Genomic DNA, 17,541 nt, shown 5'->3' with positions numbered 1-17,541 from the left:
ACAAACTCGTTGAGATGTTCGTCCGGCTTGACACGAACGGATTTATCATATACTACTATATTAGACAAGAGTCTAAATTTAATCGACCTAAAACAATTATTTGATTTCGAACTCATTTTTGAAAGATGAGCGTTTTACGACATGGATAATCTTTTATTTGAACATTTTTACTGGATGTAAAATCCTTCAGTTATTTTCTTCTGTAAATTGTAGTGACAGACAGTTCTCTTAGTATAAATTAATGAAGAATTTGAGTATATAGAAGACATACAACAACGTTGGAGCAATGAGAGCTTTTCAGAGAATCTACCAAAAAGGCTTTTTACTTCAAGGCTTTCAATATATTTCTCCGCCAAAGAGCACTCTCTGGGTCGAACCTCAGCTCCCAAGTAGGCCAGTAATGGAGATCTTGTTTGAGAGTCAAGACTCGTGGCTTGCCGTTTAGATGAACAGTCCTAATACGCACAAACTGCCCGTGTTCTAGCTCCTATTGCAACCAAATCGACAAGCAACTATCTTAGAACAAAACTTAAAATCAGAGTAAAAGAATGATTGTAAGGGCTGCATATAACTCTTCTTCAGGTCCAAAGTAATGCAAAGTGTAACTTTTGTAAGGAACGAGACAAACCTTTGTAGCATCTGCGAATGCGTTTAGGTCAGGAGTCTTCTTCCCATTAACTTCCACGATCCACTGAAGTGCGTAGAGGCCATATCGATGTGCGGGACTTCCGTGACACCATCTGAGAACAAAATTTGTTAAAGAGAATACCAAAGAAACTGATGAATTCTAGTCGATTGAGACAAATTACTGGTACGAACGAGGTTTTATGTTAAACCAAATTGAAATTTCATATATAGCTCACAACTAGTACCTTGTGACATAGACACCATGGCCTTCCTCAGGAAGAAATCCAAGAGCACGAACCGCAGGATGGGGATCCTGAACAACGCATCCGCACCAGTTTATCACTCTTGTAGTTCCGTTCCCATCTCTTTTATCAGTTCCAACTACGAGCTCCATTTCTTGGCCCTAACAAACCAACAAGAGACTAAATAAAATACGTAGACCTTTTTTCTACAAACCACTGGTGTAAGAGGTGTTTTGATCAATCGACAGAAAGACTAAGGTGATAACAGAGAAACAAATAAATAATAATATGTCTCAAGAAACAGGAGTTAATGGTGTTACCTGTCGAAGGATTGTTAGACTGAGATTTTCATCGCTGTGGCTACCTTTATCCAGTGTTTGGCAAGCAGCTTCGATGTCACTGAAGCATGTAACTGGCATCTTATTGACTGCCAGAACCATGTCGCCTTGTTCTAGAAGGTTTTCAGCTTTTGATCCTGCCAGGCAACCTTTAACTCGCAGAACTTGACGTCTAACAGGATCTTTCTTGACTAGGATCTGTGAGAACAATCAATATAGTATATCGTTTTGAAAATGTATAATTATTGTTGACTAAGACAGTAAGCACAAAGACATATGATAAAGAATCTACTCAGAAATATAGCGCACAATATAAACAAATGGCTTACTTGGATCCATTCATCACTCAAACCAAAACTCCGAGCTTTTGAGAGCAAAGTAGGATACAGTTCAACTTCCAAAATCCGAACAAGTGGCATCGGTCTTTTGACACCATTTATGAGAAGAGCTGGTCCATTTCCACCGGTTATGATTTTTTTAAGGACTTGGCTGATTGCATATACCGGGATACCTCTGACAAACTGATGGTCTTCTGACGAAGTGGAACTATATTTAACCTGTAATCAATTCACAAGAACGTAGCATGTCAGGAAACAATAACACAAAAAATAGGTAAACTGCAAAGTGGGAAGATGAACCTGAGTCGAAAAGCTTCCCCAAATGGCCCGAATCCTTCCCTGCTCATCAGTCAGTGCCCCTGAAAATGAGCTACCAAAGTCTGCAAGAAACAAGTAAAAAACAAAGTGAGATTTGAACATGTCTACGTAACTAAATTTAATGTCAAAGGCTCTGAATTCCTTACCTGTATCAAGCTCGATTACTTCCATATTAGTAGCTCTGTAGCGGGGAGAATCAGCAGACCCAATGTTTAAGGCTGCACATGGATTGGTTACAATAGATTTTCTTGATGTGGCTTGAAGATTCCTACTCAATCCGACAAGATAGACTGAATCTCCACGTTCCAGTGCAGGTTCTGTTCAGGTAATAGCAACAACATATACATAAATCATATTAGACAGCTTTTCACAAAAGCATAGTCTATTAGATGGTGATTTCCAAACAAGCAACGATGGAACTTTCAAATGGTTAACAACATACCAGGTAGTAGCTCAGCTGCACGAATAACTGAAGCACTGGCAGGACCCATTGCTGACGGATTATAGGCAATAAGAGCATAGTTGTGAACAGGATGAAGAAATACCACCTGCAGTTAAGTTAAGAAAGATCAGTTTTAAAGCTTCCTTCCATGAACTATAACTCACAGAAAATCTAACCTCTCCAGGAATCTCGACTGGAAAAGCAGCAAATGACAACATAACATCAGATGCAGAAATCGCAACAGTATTTTTGTCCACCACAGCAAGTCCCATGCTAGAAGAATGATATATAATGATGCCAGTCCCAAAGAAATGTTGTGAGTGTACACCATCAAGACTGCACGATGGTGGCACATGAACCTGTATAAGGGAAATTAGTTTCAACAGATGCAAGTTATAAGAACTACTGTGTACTTTTGACCAAAAAAAAGGAAAAAAAGAGCTATAATTACAATCGCATATACACCAGAAAAATATTTAACCAAGTGTTATCACACGTTGTCAAAGAAGAAAACCAAATGGCCATTAAGAACCAAGAAAGAAACAGTGAGAAATAGCACACCACATAAATGTAGAAAATTTCAACTGCTGGTGAAACAAATAACTTTTGAGAGAAGTTTTAGTCTTTACCTCAAACATGACAAGAGCAGGCTCAATCGCACGCTCAGCCAACGAAGCATTAGCAGACAGTGCTGTTGCACCTTCGAAATCTCTTAAAACTGTATTATCTGTTGCCATTGCATCATCAGATTTAAATTCACTGCCATACAAGGAACCGTTTGCAGCACTTCCATCTACAGAATCATCGTCAACTCTTTGTTTCTTTGCTTCTGAGCCAAAATCATTCTGAGAACCATCCCCACTAGAGGCTTCCATAATAGCTGCAATATCAGTAACCCCACGAACATTCACTTCATGCATGGGTTCTGTATCGTGATGGCAGATAGATATATCTTGGCTAAGAGGCAAGCCATTATTACCAATAGATGGTGAAACAGAAGCAGGTTCAATTGCAGGTTTCACATCCCATAAACCGGAACTGTCATTCCGGGTATACAACTGAGGAGGAGCGTACCATTCATGACGATCAATTGTGACTAACACAGACTGCAGGAAATGGAACCCGACAATAAGTATTTCTCATTTGAGTATTATCATAGAGTTCAAAAGGAAACATGGACCGCAAGCATGTCAAGACAGAAACGTTGCTAACGCAAAAAGATAATATACAGTGATCACAGAGATCTAGCAGCACTGCAGTAGCAAAAAAAGCCATATACTAGGAGCACCGAGAAGAGAGGTAATCTTATCACAGAATCAACAAATTGTTTGCAAGAAAGAATATACTGATATGGAGTAGCCTAACAAAATATCATAATAGATGCTAGAATCAAGTTTGACAAGTATTGTTTACAGTGGGTTAAGAAGTCTAGCAAAAAGATTGTTCAAACAAGGTATATCACCTTCTTGCGATGACGATCAGTGTGAGACATATATTCCAAGGGAACACGAGCACCCTTGGAGAGTTTTGAAAGAACAGATACTAAATCCCCAAGACCGGAAATGTCCTCATTAGCAACCTTCTTTATGATAGCATGTCGAGGGACCCCAGCTCTAAATAGCATGTATCTGAATATAAAAAAAAAGAGCTCTTCCAAGTAAATCCAAAAATACAGAGACACGCAGTCATTTACATTCACAATAAGCTCACGTGTAATAATATTTGACAAAGCAGTCAAGAAAGTTACGAACTGTTAAATCAAGAAATGTGAAACTTTTGATGGCGGAAGTAGAGCGGCTTACCCAGGGTCCGCAACATAAGCCAGGCCACAAGGAAAACGAAAATTGCGAGCCTGTTAAATCACAGATATTTTAGGATCAGCTAATGATTATAAGAAAGTGTCAGTGAAAGTCGATCCAAAGCATTTGCTATCAATAAAATATCTAATCTAGCATATTGATACGTTTCTCCAACAAATAGTACATTAAAGAGTTCCAAGATCATACAGTTAGCATTACTATATTCACAAAGAGCATGCCAACCAACTAACATTTCAGCTAAATATCTTACTTTAGAGAAAACATATAAGCTTTTAACTATCAATTGGCAAGATCGGTATGATAATTTAGTGACGGATAAACCCTAACCCTAAACATTATACCCCGACCGTAAACCCTAAGCCATACATAAACACAACAGTTCCACCTGTAGCCTGTATGACACAAGAATATCATGCATGCAAGTACAGAGATTTCCAGAATATATATTTCCAAGTCATAGTTAAGTTACCTGCTGATAAGACAACGGATGAATTACAGCACCGCTTACTTCAAGGAAGTGGTCTGGAGTGATTGAGTGTAAATCCTGAACCTGTGGCAGGAAATACATTACAAAAGGCTCTTGCTTTTAATGAAAGATATGAAGTATGAATCACATTTAAGCAGATTTTGAAATCCTAAAAAATTCTATGTAAGGTATTGATAAATTCTTTGATCTATCTGGGAAAACGAAAAGAACAACAAAAAAGAATTTAATGACCAAAAGAAAAGAAGAGAGACGGCTACATATATTTTACTTCTCGTCTTTGCATAGTCTCCTACTTTTCAAGTCAGAATGTGACTGGTCAGAAACTAAACAAAATATCCTAGAGACTACTAGGCACATAAAACTTAAGTTAGAAATAGAAGAATGGAACTCACTGTTACACTAACAGATAGTGGCTGTCCACCCCTTTCAATCTCCATTTCAAGTATCTGGCCAACAACGTCATCAAGCAGATTTTCCAAGCTCAAAAATTGTGTGAGCACCTGTCATAACAAATAAACAATCAAAAGGCAGATTTAGGAAAACGAGGGAAAAGAGAACTAGACAATGTACGTACACTGATTAATAGGTTCTATGGCCAGGTAATAACAAATCTTTAAACAATACGTTCTTTACTAATGTTGCTGCAAAAGATATCACAATTCTAGATTGCTTGAGGCAAACAGGAAAAACAATTCTCACTAAGAAGATATAATAAAGACAACTTACTATCCCATTCACACGAACAAGAACATCTCCCGGCTCCAAATGTTTATCAGCAGGGCCACTTGGCACCTAACACATTTCAAGACATCATATATAGGATAAAACGTTTCATATTTAGCCGTCACTTAAACAGTATCTATATTTTTTGAAATATTTATTGTAATAAATGTTAATAACGAAGCAATGCACTCACCACAGAATCGACAACAAGCATCCCCGTTTCCCCAGTTGGAGATGCATGTCGAACCACCTGAACGGCCAAGATATAGCATGTTAAGGTCTCAGTGTGCGACACGAGGAAAGCTGATGCCCTACATGATGGTAAGACGGAAAAGTATGTACCTGTTCAGTTTCGCTCCTGAGACCAAGACGCCGTATCTCATCGAATCCTTTATGAACAAATGTCATCTAATACACAAGAAAACAGAAAAAGCTTACATAAGCAACCCTCAGTAATAGATTGAACTTCCTCTGAATCTCTGCAAACCTAACAATCGTTGGAAAGTGAAGAGAAATAAAATTATGAACTACTTCAGATCCTAAGGATAACCTTTCTATCACCAGCCACAGTAGTCCAGATAAAAGAAATCTTAACGAAATTCAAGGCATACATTTTCCCTCTAGGATTTGAACACAACATTCAAATCACATACATTTAAGTGACATACCATGTAACAGTATGAGTAATTTTTCAGTCAAAATACTGAACCCAGCTATTTAACGAAAAGGAAGATGTCAAAGTTGATATTCGTGGAAATTTTCTTAACGATACTATGAAGAGTCTCAAAATCAGAGAGGGGAAAAACAAACCTGAAGCGTACCACGAGGAATATGAACTGCTTTTGGCTTATCCGTGCACGAGTCAATGCTTTTTTGGAGAAAACCTAACGCCCTAACAACCTTCCAAACAAGAAAACCATACTTGATCACTAAACTTCAAATTAAGATAGGATTTACGAAATAATTTGTAAGGAACACTAAAAATGAGATCAAGAACCATGTCTGATTTTATCAGCGATTCCTACTAGATAGTCAGGGACCAATATATGAAAAGAGAAGATGTCAAGTATAAACGTAGATTATTTGTCACATTGTACGCACTTTCAGCAGGAACTATTTTTAGGAAGACCAAGCACATTGAACAACCCTCTGATGGATGCTCTATACACTTTTACTAATTCTTAGCTTAAGCAGAAGCTACACAAATAATCTAATGTTCTGAATCTACAGGGGTTGTTTTAGTGACTAAATAAGTTACACTATTTACTTTTAACTTAAAAATCAATACGAGTAAATGAAAACGAGAGATTGCTTACCCGTTGGAGTGGTAGGAAGAAGGCTGATGCACTTGATGACTTGCTGCCAGCATTCAAAGCTACCGCCCTGCCTTGCCAATCGATGACAGGAGAACCACTTGAACCACCTTTAGTACCTGATGCTGCCTATAAACACAGAAACAAATATTAGCGAACAGTAGTGTATGTGTAAGGTTTACACTTTAAATAACAGTAGCCCAAATACTTGAATATTGCACAATACGCTAAGAACAGGAAGTTTTTGCCCTAGTTGGTGGACTCGAGATATTTAAAAGCAATTACCACTGAAAAAACACATTTTGTTGTGGAAACAGGAATAAACCATAAGCATGACACGACTAAAAAGATAAAACAAGATTTTGACTTGGGGAAGACAGCATGCAATTTAGTTCAAATAAGTTAGTGAGTAAAATTTTAAGTAGTAAAGATCAAAGAGGACATAAACACTTACTTGCATATAAAACGTATTGAAGTCGTTATAACCATCTCTGCACCCAAAAAAAAAAAAATTGATTTTACAAAGCAAGTAGCCAGCCATTAAAAAAACTATAAAAGGTAGCGATGATATATTACGAGTTCAACAATTACTACCTATATGAATTAAAGAAAATTTCATGCAAGTCTCAAGAAACACCAAACAACTTTTTATGTTGACAAATAAACAGAACTATAAAATATGATCAGTGAAGCAGAAATACTTTTTGTAATGTGGAGCATCCCTATCCAACCGCGCAAGAGTACCAGCCAGTATGGAAACCTGCAAATCCACACTCCAGTTACTAGAAGCAATAATTATCTATAAATGCACCAACCATATATCAAAATGTCTTCTTCTTGTTTTTGGAACCTATGACAGTTAACTTAGCTAACTTGACAAATAGATAGACAGTTCAGACCTCATCCAAAATTTAAATTGAGACACAGCTGACTTGAGTAAGTAGACTGCTTTTATAACATCAAACTGAAAAATACAGCTTAAAATATAAAGGAATCTGACATGATATATATGTTACCTTTTCTCCGCTATCATTTCCAACAACCCTAATTTCAAGTCCAACGGAAGCTGCCTCTGGGGCAAGAGGAATTTCTTCATAAGACAGAAACTGAACTGCACTGGGATCATAAGAAAAGAAGCCAAAATCATGGACCTGAAAAGAATATCAAAGAATGTAAGCCTGATGACGAGGGAGGGAACAGACAAGAAGGGAGAAAAGTAAACTTAAATAAGATGAGACAAAACACGAACCGTAATAATACAAAAGCAAAACGACGGCCTCTGCCCAAACAAAAACACTCTGGAGTGGGATTAGGATGAAAGACTTACCGGGTCTCTATAAACAGGATAGATTGGGATTTCTTCACGGTTCACAAACATTGCCTCAGCAACTACTGGGCCTACATAAGAAGAAAGAATATACAATCAGAACATAAAGAGATTCTCTGTCTACTCAAACACAGAAGCGACCTAGAAATTAGAATCAGAACATTGTCTTTTCTAAGCCCAGCTACGTCGTTCTAGATAAAGTTCCGATCTTTATTGTTGTGGACCACCAAAATCAAACACGTAACAGCTATAACAATTCTAAAGCAAATACAACAACAAAGTTCGGATTTTTATCGAAGCAGCTCCCTAAATCCCCAACCTGGCTTAACGACATGGCGATTGGTGAGGATGATCCCACGTCGCTTGTCAACAATAAACCCAGTAGCATAGCTAGCACCGGCGGACTCGGTATCGAAGGCGCGACAAGCCGTTGTGCGGAGTACAACGACGGCGGGAACAACTTTGCCGAGAGAACGACGCCAGTCTTCAGCGGTGGCGACGGATTCGGTTAAAGGAGGATCGATCTCAACACACAAGTCCTCCTTCATGACAGACTCAGTAGCAATGGATGCTTGTGATCCCAATCTCTCCAACGGATCTCCCATTAAGCTTCGGGGGGGAGAAAATCCGCGGGGGAAAATGGGGTTTAGGGTTTTGGATCGGAACTCTCTAACTCTCTCTATGGAATGAATTGGGGGAAGAAGGGAAGAAGATATATGAGAAATCTGATAAGAGTGCTTCCAATTAGTTTGTTAAGTACATGACTTAAAATTAAATATGATGTTAGATTATATAATTATGTCATTAAAAAGAGATTTAATTATATTATATAGTTTTTATTTTATTGTTGACCAATGTAGTCTGACTAAGGCAAAACAAAAAAAGAGAGGCAGTTTTGTTTTGTAGCGTAGAATTTGATGATTGCGGAAGAAGAAAAATAAGATTTTTCTTTTAGAAAGCTGAACTTTATTATCAATTTACCGTCATCATGGTGGCGGATTACTATAATAATGCTTCTAAGTTGTTAAGAAAATCATAATATGATTTGTTAAATTGATAGTGGAGTACTTGCATGTCTAATGTCAATTATCCAAAAGTCACCAAACTCTCTTTCTTTGAATTGGATTTTTTAAAACATCCAAGATGAAAGTCTTTAAAATATAGAAAACAGGCCGTATAACAAAACATCGTCTTTTTCAAAATTATAATTTATAAGAAAAGTTTGCATGATTGTTTTAATTTTACGTACGTGCTTAAGCTTAACAGTCTCAATTATTTATGTTATTTGCTGTTATGTTTGATCAATTTCTATATCAGAGCTACACATAAAGATTGCTTACACAATTACATAATAGCTTTTTTGTTTTCAAAAATTTATAAGTACTCCAAACCCGGCCACAATTACAATAACCAAGAGGTACTTAACCGAATTCTGGTTTGCACTAGAATAATAGCCCCATTGGTCATCTGGCTCGGTTCGGTAGAGTTCCCCAGGCACACCGGTCACGTACATGTATTTCGGGGGAGGTCGAGATGCAGACGACCTACTGCAGTAAGTCTTTCGTGGTGGCAACGGAGGCGGCTGAGCACAAGAGTTAACGCAAGAGTCTTTAGCCGGTGGCTGAGTTTTAATTGCGGTATGTTCCACGGTCGAATCAGAAGTGGCTTGATTAGTGAGACAATGTAACACGACAAACATTGAGAAGAAGACTATAATCAGAGGTTTGGCTTTCATCATGATCATGATAATGATTGATGGAGAAATGTCTTCTAATTAATATCAGGACTTGGGAAATAACAATATAAAGTTGATATATATAAACAACATGCATGTGCTGCTGTACAGTATACTTAGCGTCATATCTATAGACTATACATCACTCTATGCATTTGGTGGAGACCAGTTCATACACATTACAGTGCAAAAGGTACTTCGGTTTTGAATAAGTCTTCCATTTTGATAAGTTCAACTATTTGGGTAGACTTATTAAGCTGATACATATATGGATTGGTCCGGTTGATTTTGACTCCGGCCTACTTTAGGCCCATCTCTTTTTGGTTTTGCTACTTGACCCTAGATTACATGTAATGTGCATTGGGTGAAGAACCCCGCAAATAATACTACAGATGTCATCAACGGCTTGGTTACAAATGATCTTTTGGGAACGATGACTGAGTAAATAAAGAGAGAAGAAAACACGTATCCACCTCAAAACCACATGTACAGCTCTCGAACACAACACGTGTTGAAGTGAAAAATAAGAATAACTAAGGACCGACCCTACGTATTTAAGAGCAAATATATTATCAAGATAAAACAAGAAGACCAATTTAATAAAGAGAGTGAAATGATTCGCTTGAGTCTCTATATAAACATCACAATCCAACTCTCCATAATCTTCCACTTCTACTTGTACTCATATTCCATACATCATATCCCTATAACATCAACAAACATTTCATCGCTTTGATCAACTTTTTTTAACCAACGATGATTCCGATATGCGTGCAGTGCGGAACTGGCGGAAACCCTTGTAGATGCAAAGTGGTAGGACCGACGTTAGGGCTCGTGGCGTTTGTAGCAGCTGGAATAGTGGAATGGCCTGTCGGAGCATTGGTTTATATCTTTAAACACGCAAAGGGTCGCCGCATTATGGGTCATCCGGCCACCCATGTTTATCCCAAAGTCTCTCGTTCCATTCCCATATGATTATGATGACTTCATGATCTCACTTTATGACTTTTGAGTAATTTACTATATTATATGTTTCTAAATCATATTGTATCTTATCTATCTTTTTTTCCAAGTAATGTACGTGTAAAAGTTAATAAATCTCCGCTTTCAATTTTTGAAAGTCGTTGTTCAAGAGTCCTTGTTTATTTATAATCGAGACAATAATCTAACTTTTTAACTGAAATAATTAAAACTAGCTAGTATAAGTATACAAATTTCACTTGAGGTAAGAAAGTAACTCCATAAATCATGTAATTTGCAATCTAGCCTTTGTTTGCCGAGGTATGTAGATAGTTTCGGAATCAAACATTTGCGTGGTAGATAGTTTTGTTTGATTTGCTGAAAGAAAAAGAAAAAAAAAAACCGTTCCATAATGGTGTTGTAGTAATACACGCCTCTCAGATGACAGAGAGCTAACTAGTCATATAAAAACATTCAGCGTTTTTGAAGTCTTTTAGTAGGTGGTAACGGAAAAAGATAAGAAATTTTTCTGAAAGCTGATCTACCAAACTTTAAAAACATACATGCAGGCAAAAAAAAGTTTCGGTGATGATCCTAAAACCATTTGTGTAACTTGTACACCCTGTCAAACAGCACGACCGATCTAGTGGCGGTTGTGTCGCCTGCACACAGAATTTTGACATAATCATTTGTAAGAAAGATATCGAGTTCTTAGGGATAAAAAACAAACCATGAATATACCTGTGGCGATCATAGTCCCTTGGTCTGTCTCTGGACCTGGACCGTGAGCGTGACCTACGTCTGCTTCTTGATGACCGATCATAGTCTCTGTCTTGTTCACGATCACGGTCATGGTGCCTATCTCGCTCTCTACTCCTGCGATCATAATCTCTTCGACGTTCACGACTACTTCCTCGCTCTTTCTCTCGGTCTTTACTTGATTCCCTCTCCTTACTGTTCCGTTCCTTTGACCTGAGAATGGTTTTCAGTTTCATCATTAAGTCACTTTCAATGATTCAGAACCGTAAAAACCAATGAACATAGAAACTATAACTAAAACCTAACCTTTCGCTTTCCTTGCGGGAATTGGTCTTCTCATCCTGAAAGAAAACGAGGAGAAATATAAGAACATACAGCTTTCATCCATTATCACAAAAGAGTAGATTATGATATTAGCTTTACCAGAAGCTCTGCTAATTTTTCTCGGACTAGCATGTATCCTAAATGAAGCTTCCCACCAAAATGATCAGCTAAACGACGATCACTGTAGCATCACAAAAAAACTCAATTAGCATGACCAAATGCTAAATCATTTCATGATAGCATTTTAGAACAGCTTAACGTTAAAACTCCATTAGTTAATCTCTACTAGTATGATCCTTCAAGCACAATAATATCAAGAAAAGAACGCACATTTATTATAGCTGCAAAAGTAATCCTGCCCAAAAAGCCTGCTGGTGAAAGGAGAAGGTACAATAGCCGGGGTCAAAAATGTTGAACCACTTGCAACTCAAGAATCTATTTCTAGCTTTTTCATCTTTCAATCCAAAAGGGAAACAATAACGCAGAAACTTTGAGCAAGGAAATTAACCTGTCATAGACGCTCAAGAATGCTCCACATATGTCACATAGTCGCAACTTTTGGTCTGTCTGAGAAGATGAAACCAATTTTTAAACACATTAAGCAGGCGGATACGAAGATGTTATACTTCTGTCCCAAATAATACTTTTATGAAAGAAATCAAACGGGTCTACCCATATTAACTAATAACTATTACTCTTTACCTAAAGGTTAAAATATGATTGTTATCATACTAAATTCAACGGTCCTTTCAATAGAAAAACTGATAAATATATAAGGAATCTTGAGGGCCTCATTGGGAAGAATAGAAAAACTGATAAATATATAAGGAATCTTGAGGGCCTCATTGGGAAGAATGATGTCAACTTACAATGCGCACATCAACAGCAGTGTACTTTGTTGGATCGGCTGCAGGTTCTCGTCTAACTGTAAGCTGAAACAGATATAGGCCCAACAGTCATGAGTCACTAATAAAAGTAGGGAGAAAAGAAAACGAGCTTAAGAAAGAGAATACACCTTCTTAAGAGCTTCAGCCTCTTCTAGTGCTTTCTGTGCTTCATCAACCATTCCTTGTTCACCTAAGAAATCAATTAACCATACACTCTATTTTCAAACTTTGGCAAGTCCAGCGATTCCTTAACATAGGTATAGTAACATACAAAGGGAAGATATTTCCTTATCTAAGGTCAATTTAAGCAATTTATAGGTCAAGAAATCTTAGATCAGCCAGCGGAAAGTCCCAACCGGCAGGGAACACTAGACCGTGGATATTTTAGCAGTTTCAATATTCCACTACAAATGGCTACTTAATGAGCTCTAAATTAAGATGAACATAGAAAATTAAGGTTATTTCACTTACCAAGATCTTCTGCCTTTTTCAGTTTCTCATTTATCATTTCTTGAGTGCGAGGATCAGGTGGAGGTAATACGGAAGATGGTGGTTGAGCTGGAACAGGCTGTGGCAAGGATGCTCTATCTTTGTTGAAGGCTTCCAACAGCAGTACTGCCTACACGAAAAACAAGACACAGGATTTTCCAGTTGCCACAGGTAAAAGTTAAGAAGCAAAAATGCTTATTAAACAAATAGTGAAAGCAAGGTCACCTGTTGGTCAGCTCTCTTGGTCCTCATCTCTTCGACTAACTCAAGAGCTCTAATCTTAAGATCCATCTTGCCTTCAAGATCTGCAAAGAGACATCAAAACTTTTAAAGACTACCAGCATCAGAACATTAGATAACCAGACATTAGCAAAAACATTAATCTACAATCCAGAGATCATCGATATGTACATAAGCAAACAGTATACACTCTTAACTAACAGTACAACAATCCTTTGCAAAACAAAAAGAGATTCAAAAGCCGAAACAGCAAAGCAATTTTCTTTTAATTTTTACCGTGCAGATCTGCTTCCTTCATCTTCTCTTTGATTTTCACTGATAACTCGAGAATTTCAGGTGACTGCAGTTAAAACGATGTAAGTGATTTAACAAAGAGCATAGCAAACTTAGAAGACACATCAAGCAAAATTTAAAAATCAAATGATAACCTGAGTGACTTCAGAGACAGAAATGGCAATGGCAGCTTTGGCGTCCTCTTCTTGAAGACGCTTAAGGGCTCTAGCAATCTTCCTATCACACTCAACGATAAGCCTGTCTATGGCATCTTCCAATTCCCTGTCGTAGTTATCAACACCTTTTGCCCTTGCTTCTCGATATCTTAGGGGAGAGTTAAAGTAACACAGAAGTGAAAAGAGAAACAAGAAGCCACTGTAGAATTAAATTAAACATACCAGTGACACCAACTTCTTTTGGTAACTAAAAAAGGATACTCTTTCCTAAGCTGCAAAGAGTGCACCTTTGGGCAAGGTCCCATATCCATTTTCTGAAAACAACAGAAACGTGAAAAGGAGCATCAGTAATTACTCAAACATCCAAAATTTATAGAAGGGCAAAATTTATAGAAGGACAATTGAATAGTACAGCCACCAAGAAGATACAAAACTGGACACTGTTGGTGTTAACTAACCAATAACGGAGTTCTGAAGATCACTAAAATACTATATCAAATATACTACTATATACCAGTAATCAACTCGAGCTAACGCAGAAACACAAAAGAATCAGATCAGCTCAAAAGTGAAATTAGGGTTTTTTTTTTTGTTTTTCAAAGAGTTCTTCTAGTAAAAGCAGAAATAAACAACACATGGGGATTCATCGAAGATGTATGTATACTGTATAGAGAGATAGGCACGCACCGTCAATTGAAAGAGATCGTGAGGGCAGAGACCAGACAAGTAAAGGCGACACACATCGCGGTCATAGTATTTGCGGTTCACCTCCTGAACGTCGCCGTTTCGGTTTGCTCCCATGAGCACATCAAGCTGCTTCCTTATCGCATCCATCTCCGCTCTTGGTTTCTCTACTTTACTCCCCCACCCACCCCAACAGAGAGAGATTTGGGGTTTTTTTTTTTATCGAAGATGATAATATCAATTGTGCGCATTGGATGTTGTGTAATGTAAGAAGAAGATTTACGTATTTAAGATTAATTACATACAGGCCCCTCAATATCAATAATGTTATGATTTGTCCCCTTTATGTTTTTACGTTAACATATTTTGCCCACTATTTGGATAAAATTTTTGGACCTCTTGTTTGTTCTTCGCCGTTGCCTCAATGCGAGTAAAATGCTGAGTCTAGTGTTCGTCTCTCTCGTACTCCTTCTTCTCATCAGTCTGCTCTTCAAATTCGCATTCGCTGATGGTATAAACTCTGATGAGTTCTAATGCGATGTTAACTCTTTTTTCGTTTCTTCTGGTTATAAAATCTGTAGTAAAGGATTGATCTTTTTGCTTTCTGTAGGAGATTTCACCCTGATTTCGAAGAAGCATGTCAAGCGCGAAGCAATTGAAGGCAAGGTAAATTTAGTGGGAATGATTTGAGTTTTCGATTATTTCAATTTCTGAGCACTAATATAAGAGATTTTGTGGTTTTGTTCAGGTTGTATGGATCACAGGGGCTAGCCGTGGAATTGGTAACTCCTGTTTTTAGGATCATCTGTGAATAGGTTTTCTCGAATTATTTTATTGTGGCTACTTAGTGTTCATGTTTATGATTGGATACAGGGGAAGTTCTAGCTAAACAGTTTGCAAATTTAGATGCCAAGCTTATTCTCTCCGCAAGGAATGAAGCTGAACTGGAACGGGTTAAGAATGAGCTCAAAGGTACTGACACTTGATGAATAAAGGAAAGGTCTCTACTTTTGAACTCTGAACTTTTCTTGTTGACACTTGATGGGAACTGACTCTGTGAATTCTTGTAGGTAAATATGCACCAGAAGATGTAAAGGTTTTGCCTTTAGATTTAGCTAGCGGCGAAGAGTCGCTCAAACATGTTGTAGAGCAAGCTGTGTCGCTTTTTCCTGGGGATGGTGTTGATTATTTGGTTCACAATGCTGCCTATGAGCGTCCGGTAAGTAATTTCATTGCTAATGTTTTGTATCTATCTACTCAATAGAGAGTCTTAAGCTAGAGAATTGTTGTGTTCAAGCTATTATTTCTGTTGTTTAAGCCTTTAAGGGCATGCCAGTGTCATCATCGTAACTTTTTCTTGCAGAAATCCAAGGCAACGGATGCAACTGAGGAAATTCTCAAGGTACTAATTATGTAAAATCCATAGGCAAGATAATTTTGATTGCCAGAGATTTCTTAGCCTGTACTATGATAAGTATGGTTTTTTAATGTTTTTTTATCTTGTTGACATATGGTTACTCGGTGACTTTGTGTGCAGACTACATTCGATGTTAATGTCTTTGGGACGATAACTCTTACAAAGTTGGTAGCTCCTCATATGCTAAACCAAGGAGGCGGTCATTTTGTTGTGGTACGTGGAGACTAACCCGGGGATAGTTTTTGTTTAGTGCCTTATGTTTGTGGATATGTTGAAAGATTAAGATATATATCATAGTTTCCTTTATCGCACGCTAGCTAAATTATAAATTATTTTACCATATACACGTCTTGAGAAGTGAAGCTATGATTAGCTATTCTTGTATGTGTTAATTGTCTATTTCCTTGGGTTAAATGTCATGATTAATAATTCATGTCAATCTATAGATAAGCAGTGCTGCAGGAAAGGTATCATCATCTGGACAGGCTATATATTCTGCTTCAAAACATGCTCTGCACGGCTACTTCCACAGTTTGCGTTCTGAGGTATGTTGAAAGTTAAAGAAACTGTGGTTCTTGCTTTATTTTGGCAGAAAATGACTACTGAAAGTCGCAATAGAAAACTCACACCTGTGTCCCAGATTGTTTATAAAATTATTTACTAATTTTTGATATTTTCTTTTACACTCCTTGTTACTAATTACTAAAAACAGCACCATAAAGTAGTATAATAACTTACAGTATCTGTGCATGGTTTCAGTTCTGTCAGAAGGGAATCAAGGTTACCGTTGTTTGTCCTGGTCCAATAGAAACCTCGAATGGTACAGGAGCATCAACTTCGGAAGACAAGAAGTCTCCTGAGGTTAGTTAACTGATCATGATTGTGATTTGTTGGTTAAGTTGTCATCTGGTTTTGTTTCCGTTAAACACTATAGTCTTGTAGACACATATAATCCTTTCTCTTATTATTTCCATTCAAGCATCTAATACATGAATTTTCTTTTGCTCCACAGAAGCATGTGTCATCTGAACGATGTGCGGAACTGACTATAATCGCTGCATCTCATAACTTGAAGGAAGCTTGGATTTCACATCAGGTACTTCTTTGTCAAATTGCATATCTTACACTCGCTTTAGAGGCAGATATATAAGCTTATTCTCGCTCTTTATCAGCCTGTATTGCTCGTGATGTATATAGTGCAGTACATGCCTTCCCTTGGCTTCTGGCTCATGGACAAGGTACTTAGTTCATGATCCCTTTATCCTTTTCAGAAGTTACTGGTATTGTGAAATCCAAGCTTCCTTCAAGAAACATTTTTGACGAGAAATGAATGACTTGCAGGTCGGAGGGAAGCGTGTGGAGGTCGCCGGAAAGAAAGGCAACACATACTCATGGAAATTACTGTTCGGGGAGAAGACTAAAACAAACTGATATTGGTTATTATTACTTACTTAGAAGGTGTATATGTATATAGTTGGTGTTTATGTTAGCGTCTGTTTGATTGTAAAAAAAGTAGCAATTGAGTTGCTCAATAAGTAATACACATTAGAAGCGTGTTGGTTATACGACATGGATGTTGTGTGTATTTTAAATACAGAAGATCACCATTTGTTTGCATACAG

The 17,541-nt window shown here is 37.6% G+C and overlaps 4 protein-coding genes across 12 annotated transcripts; 2 read left to right on the top strand and 2 right to left on the bottom strand.

The window, feature by feature from the left end:
* Positions 1-132: 132 nt before the first annotated feature.
* Positions 133-8,949, bottom strand: LOC104744431 (protease Do-like 7). Of its 4 annotated transcripts, XM_087489182.1 has the most exons (25): positions 8,295-8,775; positions 7,976-8,046; positions 7,665-7,799; positions 7,350-7,408; positions 7,103-7,139; positions 6,652-6,777; positions 6,146-6,235; positions 5,678-5,743; positions 5,529-5,585; positions 5,339-5,404; positions 5,005-5,112; positions 4,595-4,675; positions 4,108-4,157; positions 3,768-3,933; positions 3,285-3,411; positions 2,935-3,185; positions 2,482-2,664; positions 2,306-2,411; positions 2,010-2,180; positions 1,846-1,925; positions 1,537-1,764; positions 1,190-1,405; positions 873-1,030; positions 629-740; positions 133-487 (listed from the first exon to the last, which is right to left on the bottom strand). In XM_087489182.1, exons 1-25 carry the CDS (start codon positions 8,578-8,580, stop codon positions 323-325), a joined length of 3,195 nt encoding a protein of 1,064 aa, XP_087345308.1. In that variant the 5' UTR covers positions 8,581-8,775; the 3' UTR covers positions 133-322. The 4 variants fall into 4 exon arrangements, with proteins under 4 accessions (XP_087345308.1, XP_087345306.1, XP_087345310.1 ...); XM_087489180.1 differs by having other exon boundaries at positions 2,935-3,411; positions 8,295-8,949; XM_087489184.1 differs by lacking the exons at positions 5,678-5,743; positions 6,146-6,235; positions 6,652-6,777; ... (3 more) ...; positions 7,976-8,046; positions 8,295-8,775 and adding an exon at positions 5,774-5,822 and having other exon boundaries at positions 5,529-5,646.
* Positions 8,950-10,324: 1,375 nt separating this feature from the next.
* On the top strand, positions 10,325-10,842 carry LOC104744430 (uncharacterized). The gene has a single exon (XM_010465488.3). The coding sequence runs from the start codon at positions 10,467-10,469 to the stop codon at positions 10,683-10,685; it is 219 nt and encodes a 72-aa protein (XP_010463790.1). The 5' UTR covers positions 10,325-10,466; the 3' UTR covers positions 10,686-10,842.
* A 176-nt stretch (positions 10,843-11,018) lies between these two features.
* LOC104744428 (U1 snRNP-associated protein usp106) lies at positions 11,019-14,751 on the bottom strand. 3 transcript variants are annotated; one of them, XR_015582601.1, is made up of 14 exons: positions 14,506-14,652; positions 14,080-14,132; positions 13,798-13,966; positions 13,646-13,709; positions 13,355-13,434; positions 13,112-13,259; positions 12,769-12,830; positions 12,623-12,685; positions 12,262-12,320; positions 12,084-12,124; positions 11,853-11,934; positions 11,736-11,770; positions 11,412-11,642; positions 11,019-11,332 (listed from the first exon to the last, which is right to left on the bottom strand). XR_015582601.1 is itself a non-coding variant. In XM_010465487.3 (13 exons), exons 1-13 carry the CDS (start codon positions 14,650-14,652, stop codon positions 11,314-11,316), a joined length of 1,212 nt encoding a protein of 403 aa, XP_010463789.2. In that variant the 5' UTR covers positions 14,653-14,751; the 3' UTR covers positions 11,019-11,313. The 3 variants fall into 3 exon arrangements, 1 of the variants encoding a protein (XP_010463789.2); XR_015582602.1 differs by having other exon boundaries at positions 12,084-12,121; XM_010465487.3 differs by lacking the exon at positions 12,084-12,124 and having other exon boundaries at positions 14,506-14,751.
* On the top strand, positions 14,743-17,536 carry LOC104744427 (uncharacterized). Of its 4 annotated transcripts, none has more exons than XM_010465485.3 (12): positions 14,743-15,013; positions 15,113-15,168; positions 15,251-15,284; positions 15,376-15,474; positions 15,573-15,721; positions 15,866-15,904; positions 16,040-16,132; positions 16,366-16,464; positions 16,679-16,780; positions 16,932-17,015; positions 17,092-17,157; positions 17,261-17,536. In XM_010465485.3, the coding sequence occupies exons 1-12, from the start codon at positions 14,938-14,940 to the stop codon at positions 17,348-17,350; spliced, it is 987 nt and encodes a 328-aa protein (XP_010463787.1). In that variant the 5' UTR covers positions 14,743-14,937; the 3' UTR covers positions 17,351-17,536. The 4 variants fall into 4 exon arrangements, with proteins under 4 accessions (XP_010463787.1, XP_010463788.1, XP_087345304.1 ...); XM_010465486.3 differs by having other exon boundaries at positions 14,852-15,013; positions 15,113-15,163; XM_087489178.1 differs by having other exon boundaries at positions 14,858-15,013; positions 17,117-17,157.
* The last annotated feature ends 5 nt before the right edge of the window (positions 17,537-17,541 follow it).

This window comes from Camelina sativa, chromosome 15 (genome assembly GCF_030686135.1).
Source record: "Camelina sativa cultivar CO46 ecotype springtype chromosome 15, ASM3068613v1".
Classification (NCBI taxonomy): domain Eukaryota; kingdom Viridiplantae; phylum Streptophyta; class Magnoliopsida; order Brassicales; family Brassicaceae; genus Camelina; species Camelina sativa.
Note: the sequence above shows the minus strand (reverse complement) of the source record. Positions and strands in the feature narration are given on the sequence as shown.

Bases quoted from the DNA above. Each gene is read 5' to 3' on its own strand.
- LOC104744431 (XM_087489180.1), bottom strand. From the start codon at position 8,580: ATGGGAGATCCGTTGGAGAGATTGGGATCACAAGCATCCATTGCTACT. The intron at 5,744-6,145 runs GTTTGTTTTTCC...CTTGTGTATTAG, and splicing joins TTCCTCGTGGTACGCTTCAG to ATGACATTTGTTCATAAAGG. The intron at 2,412-2,481 runs GTTAGATTTTCT...ACTTAACTGCAG, and splicing joins CAGTCGAGATTCCTGGAGAG to GTGGTATTTCTTCATCCTGT.
- LOC104744430 (XM_010465488.3), top strand. From the start codon at position 10,467: ATGATTCCGATATGCGTGCAGTGCGGAACTGGCGGAAACCCTTGTAGA.
- LOC104744428 (XM_010465487.3), bottom strand. From the start codon at position 14,652: ATGGATGCGATAAGGAAGCAGCTTGATGTGCTCATGGGAGCAAACCGA. The intron at 14,133-14,505 runs GTGCGTGCCTAT...TGTTGTTTTCAG, and splicing joins ACGATCTCTTTCAATTGACG to AAAATGGATATGGGACCTTG. The intron at 12,686-12,768 runs GTGTATTCTCTT...TATCTGTTTCAG, and splicing joins AGGCTGAAGCTCTTAAGAAG to CTTACAGTTAGACGAGAACC.
- LOC104744427 (XM_087489178.1), top strand. From the start codon at position 14,938: ATGCTGAGTCTAGTGTTCGTCTCTCTCGTACTCCTTCTTCTCATCAGT. The intron at 15,285-15,375 runs GTAACTCCTGTT...GATTGGATACAG, and splicing joins AGGGGCTAGCCGTGGAATTG to GGGAAGTTCTAGCTAAACAG. The intron at 16,781-16,931 runs GTTAGTTAACTG...TTTGCTCCACAG, and splicing joins AAGACAAGAAGTCTCCTGAG to AAGCATGTGTCATCTGAACG.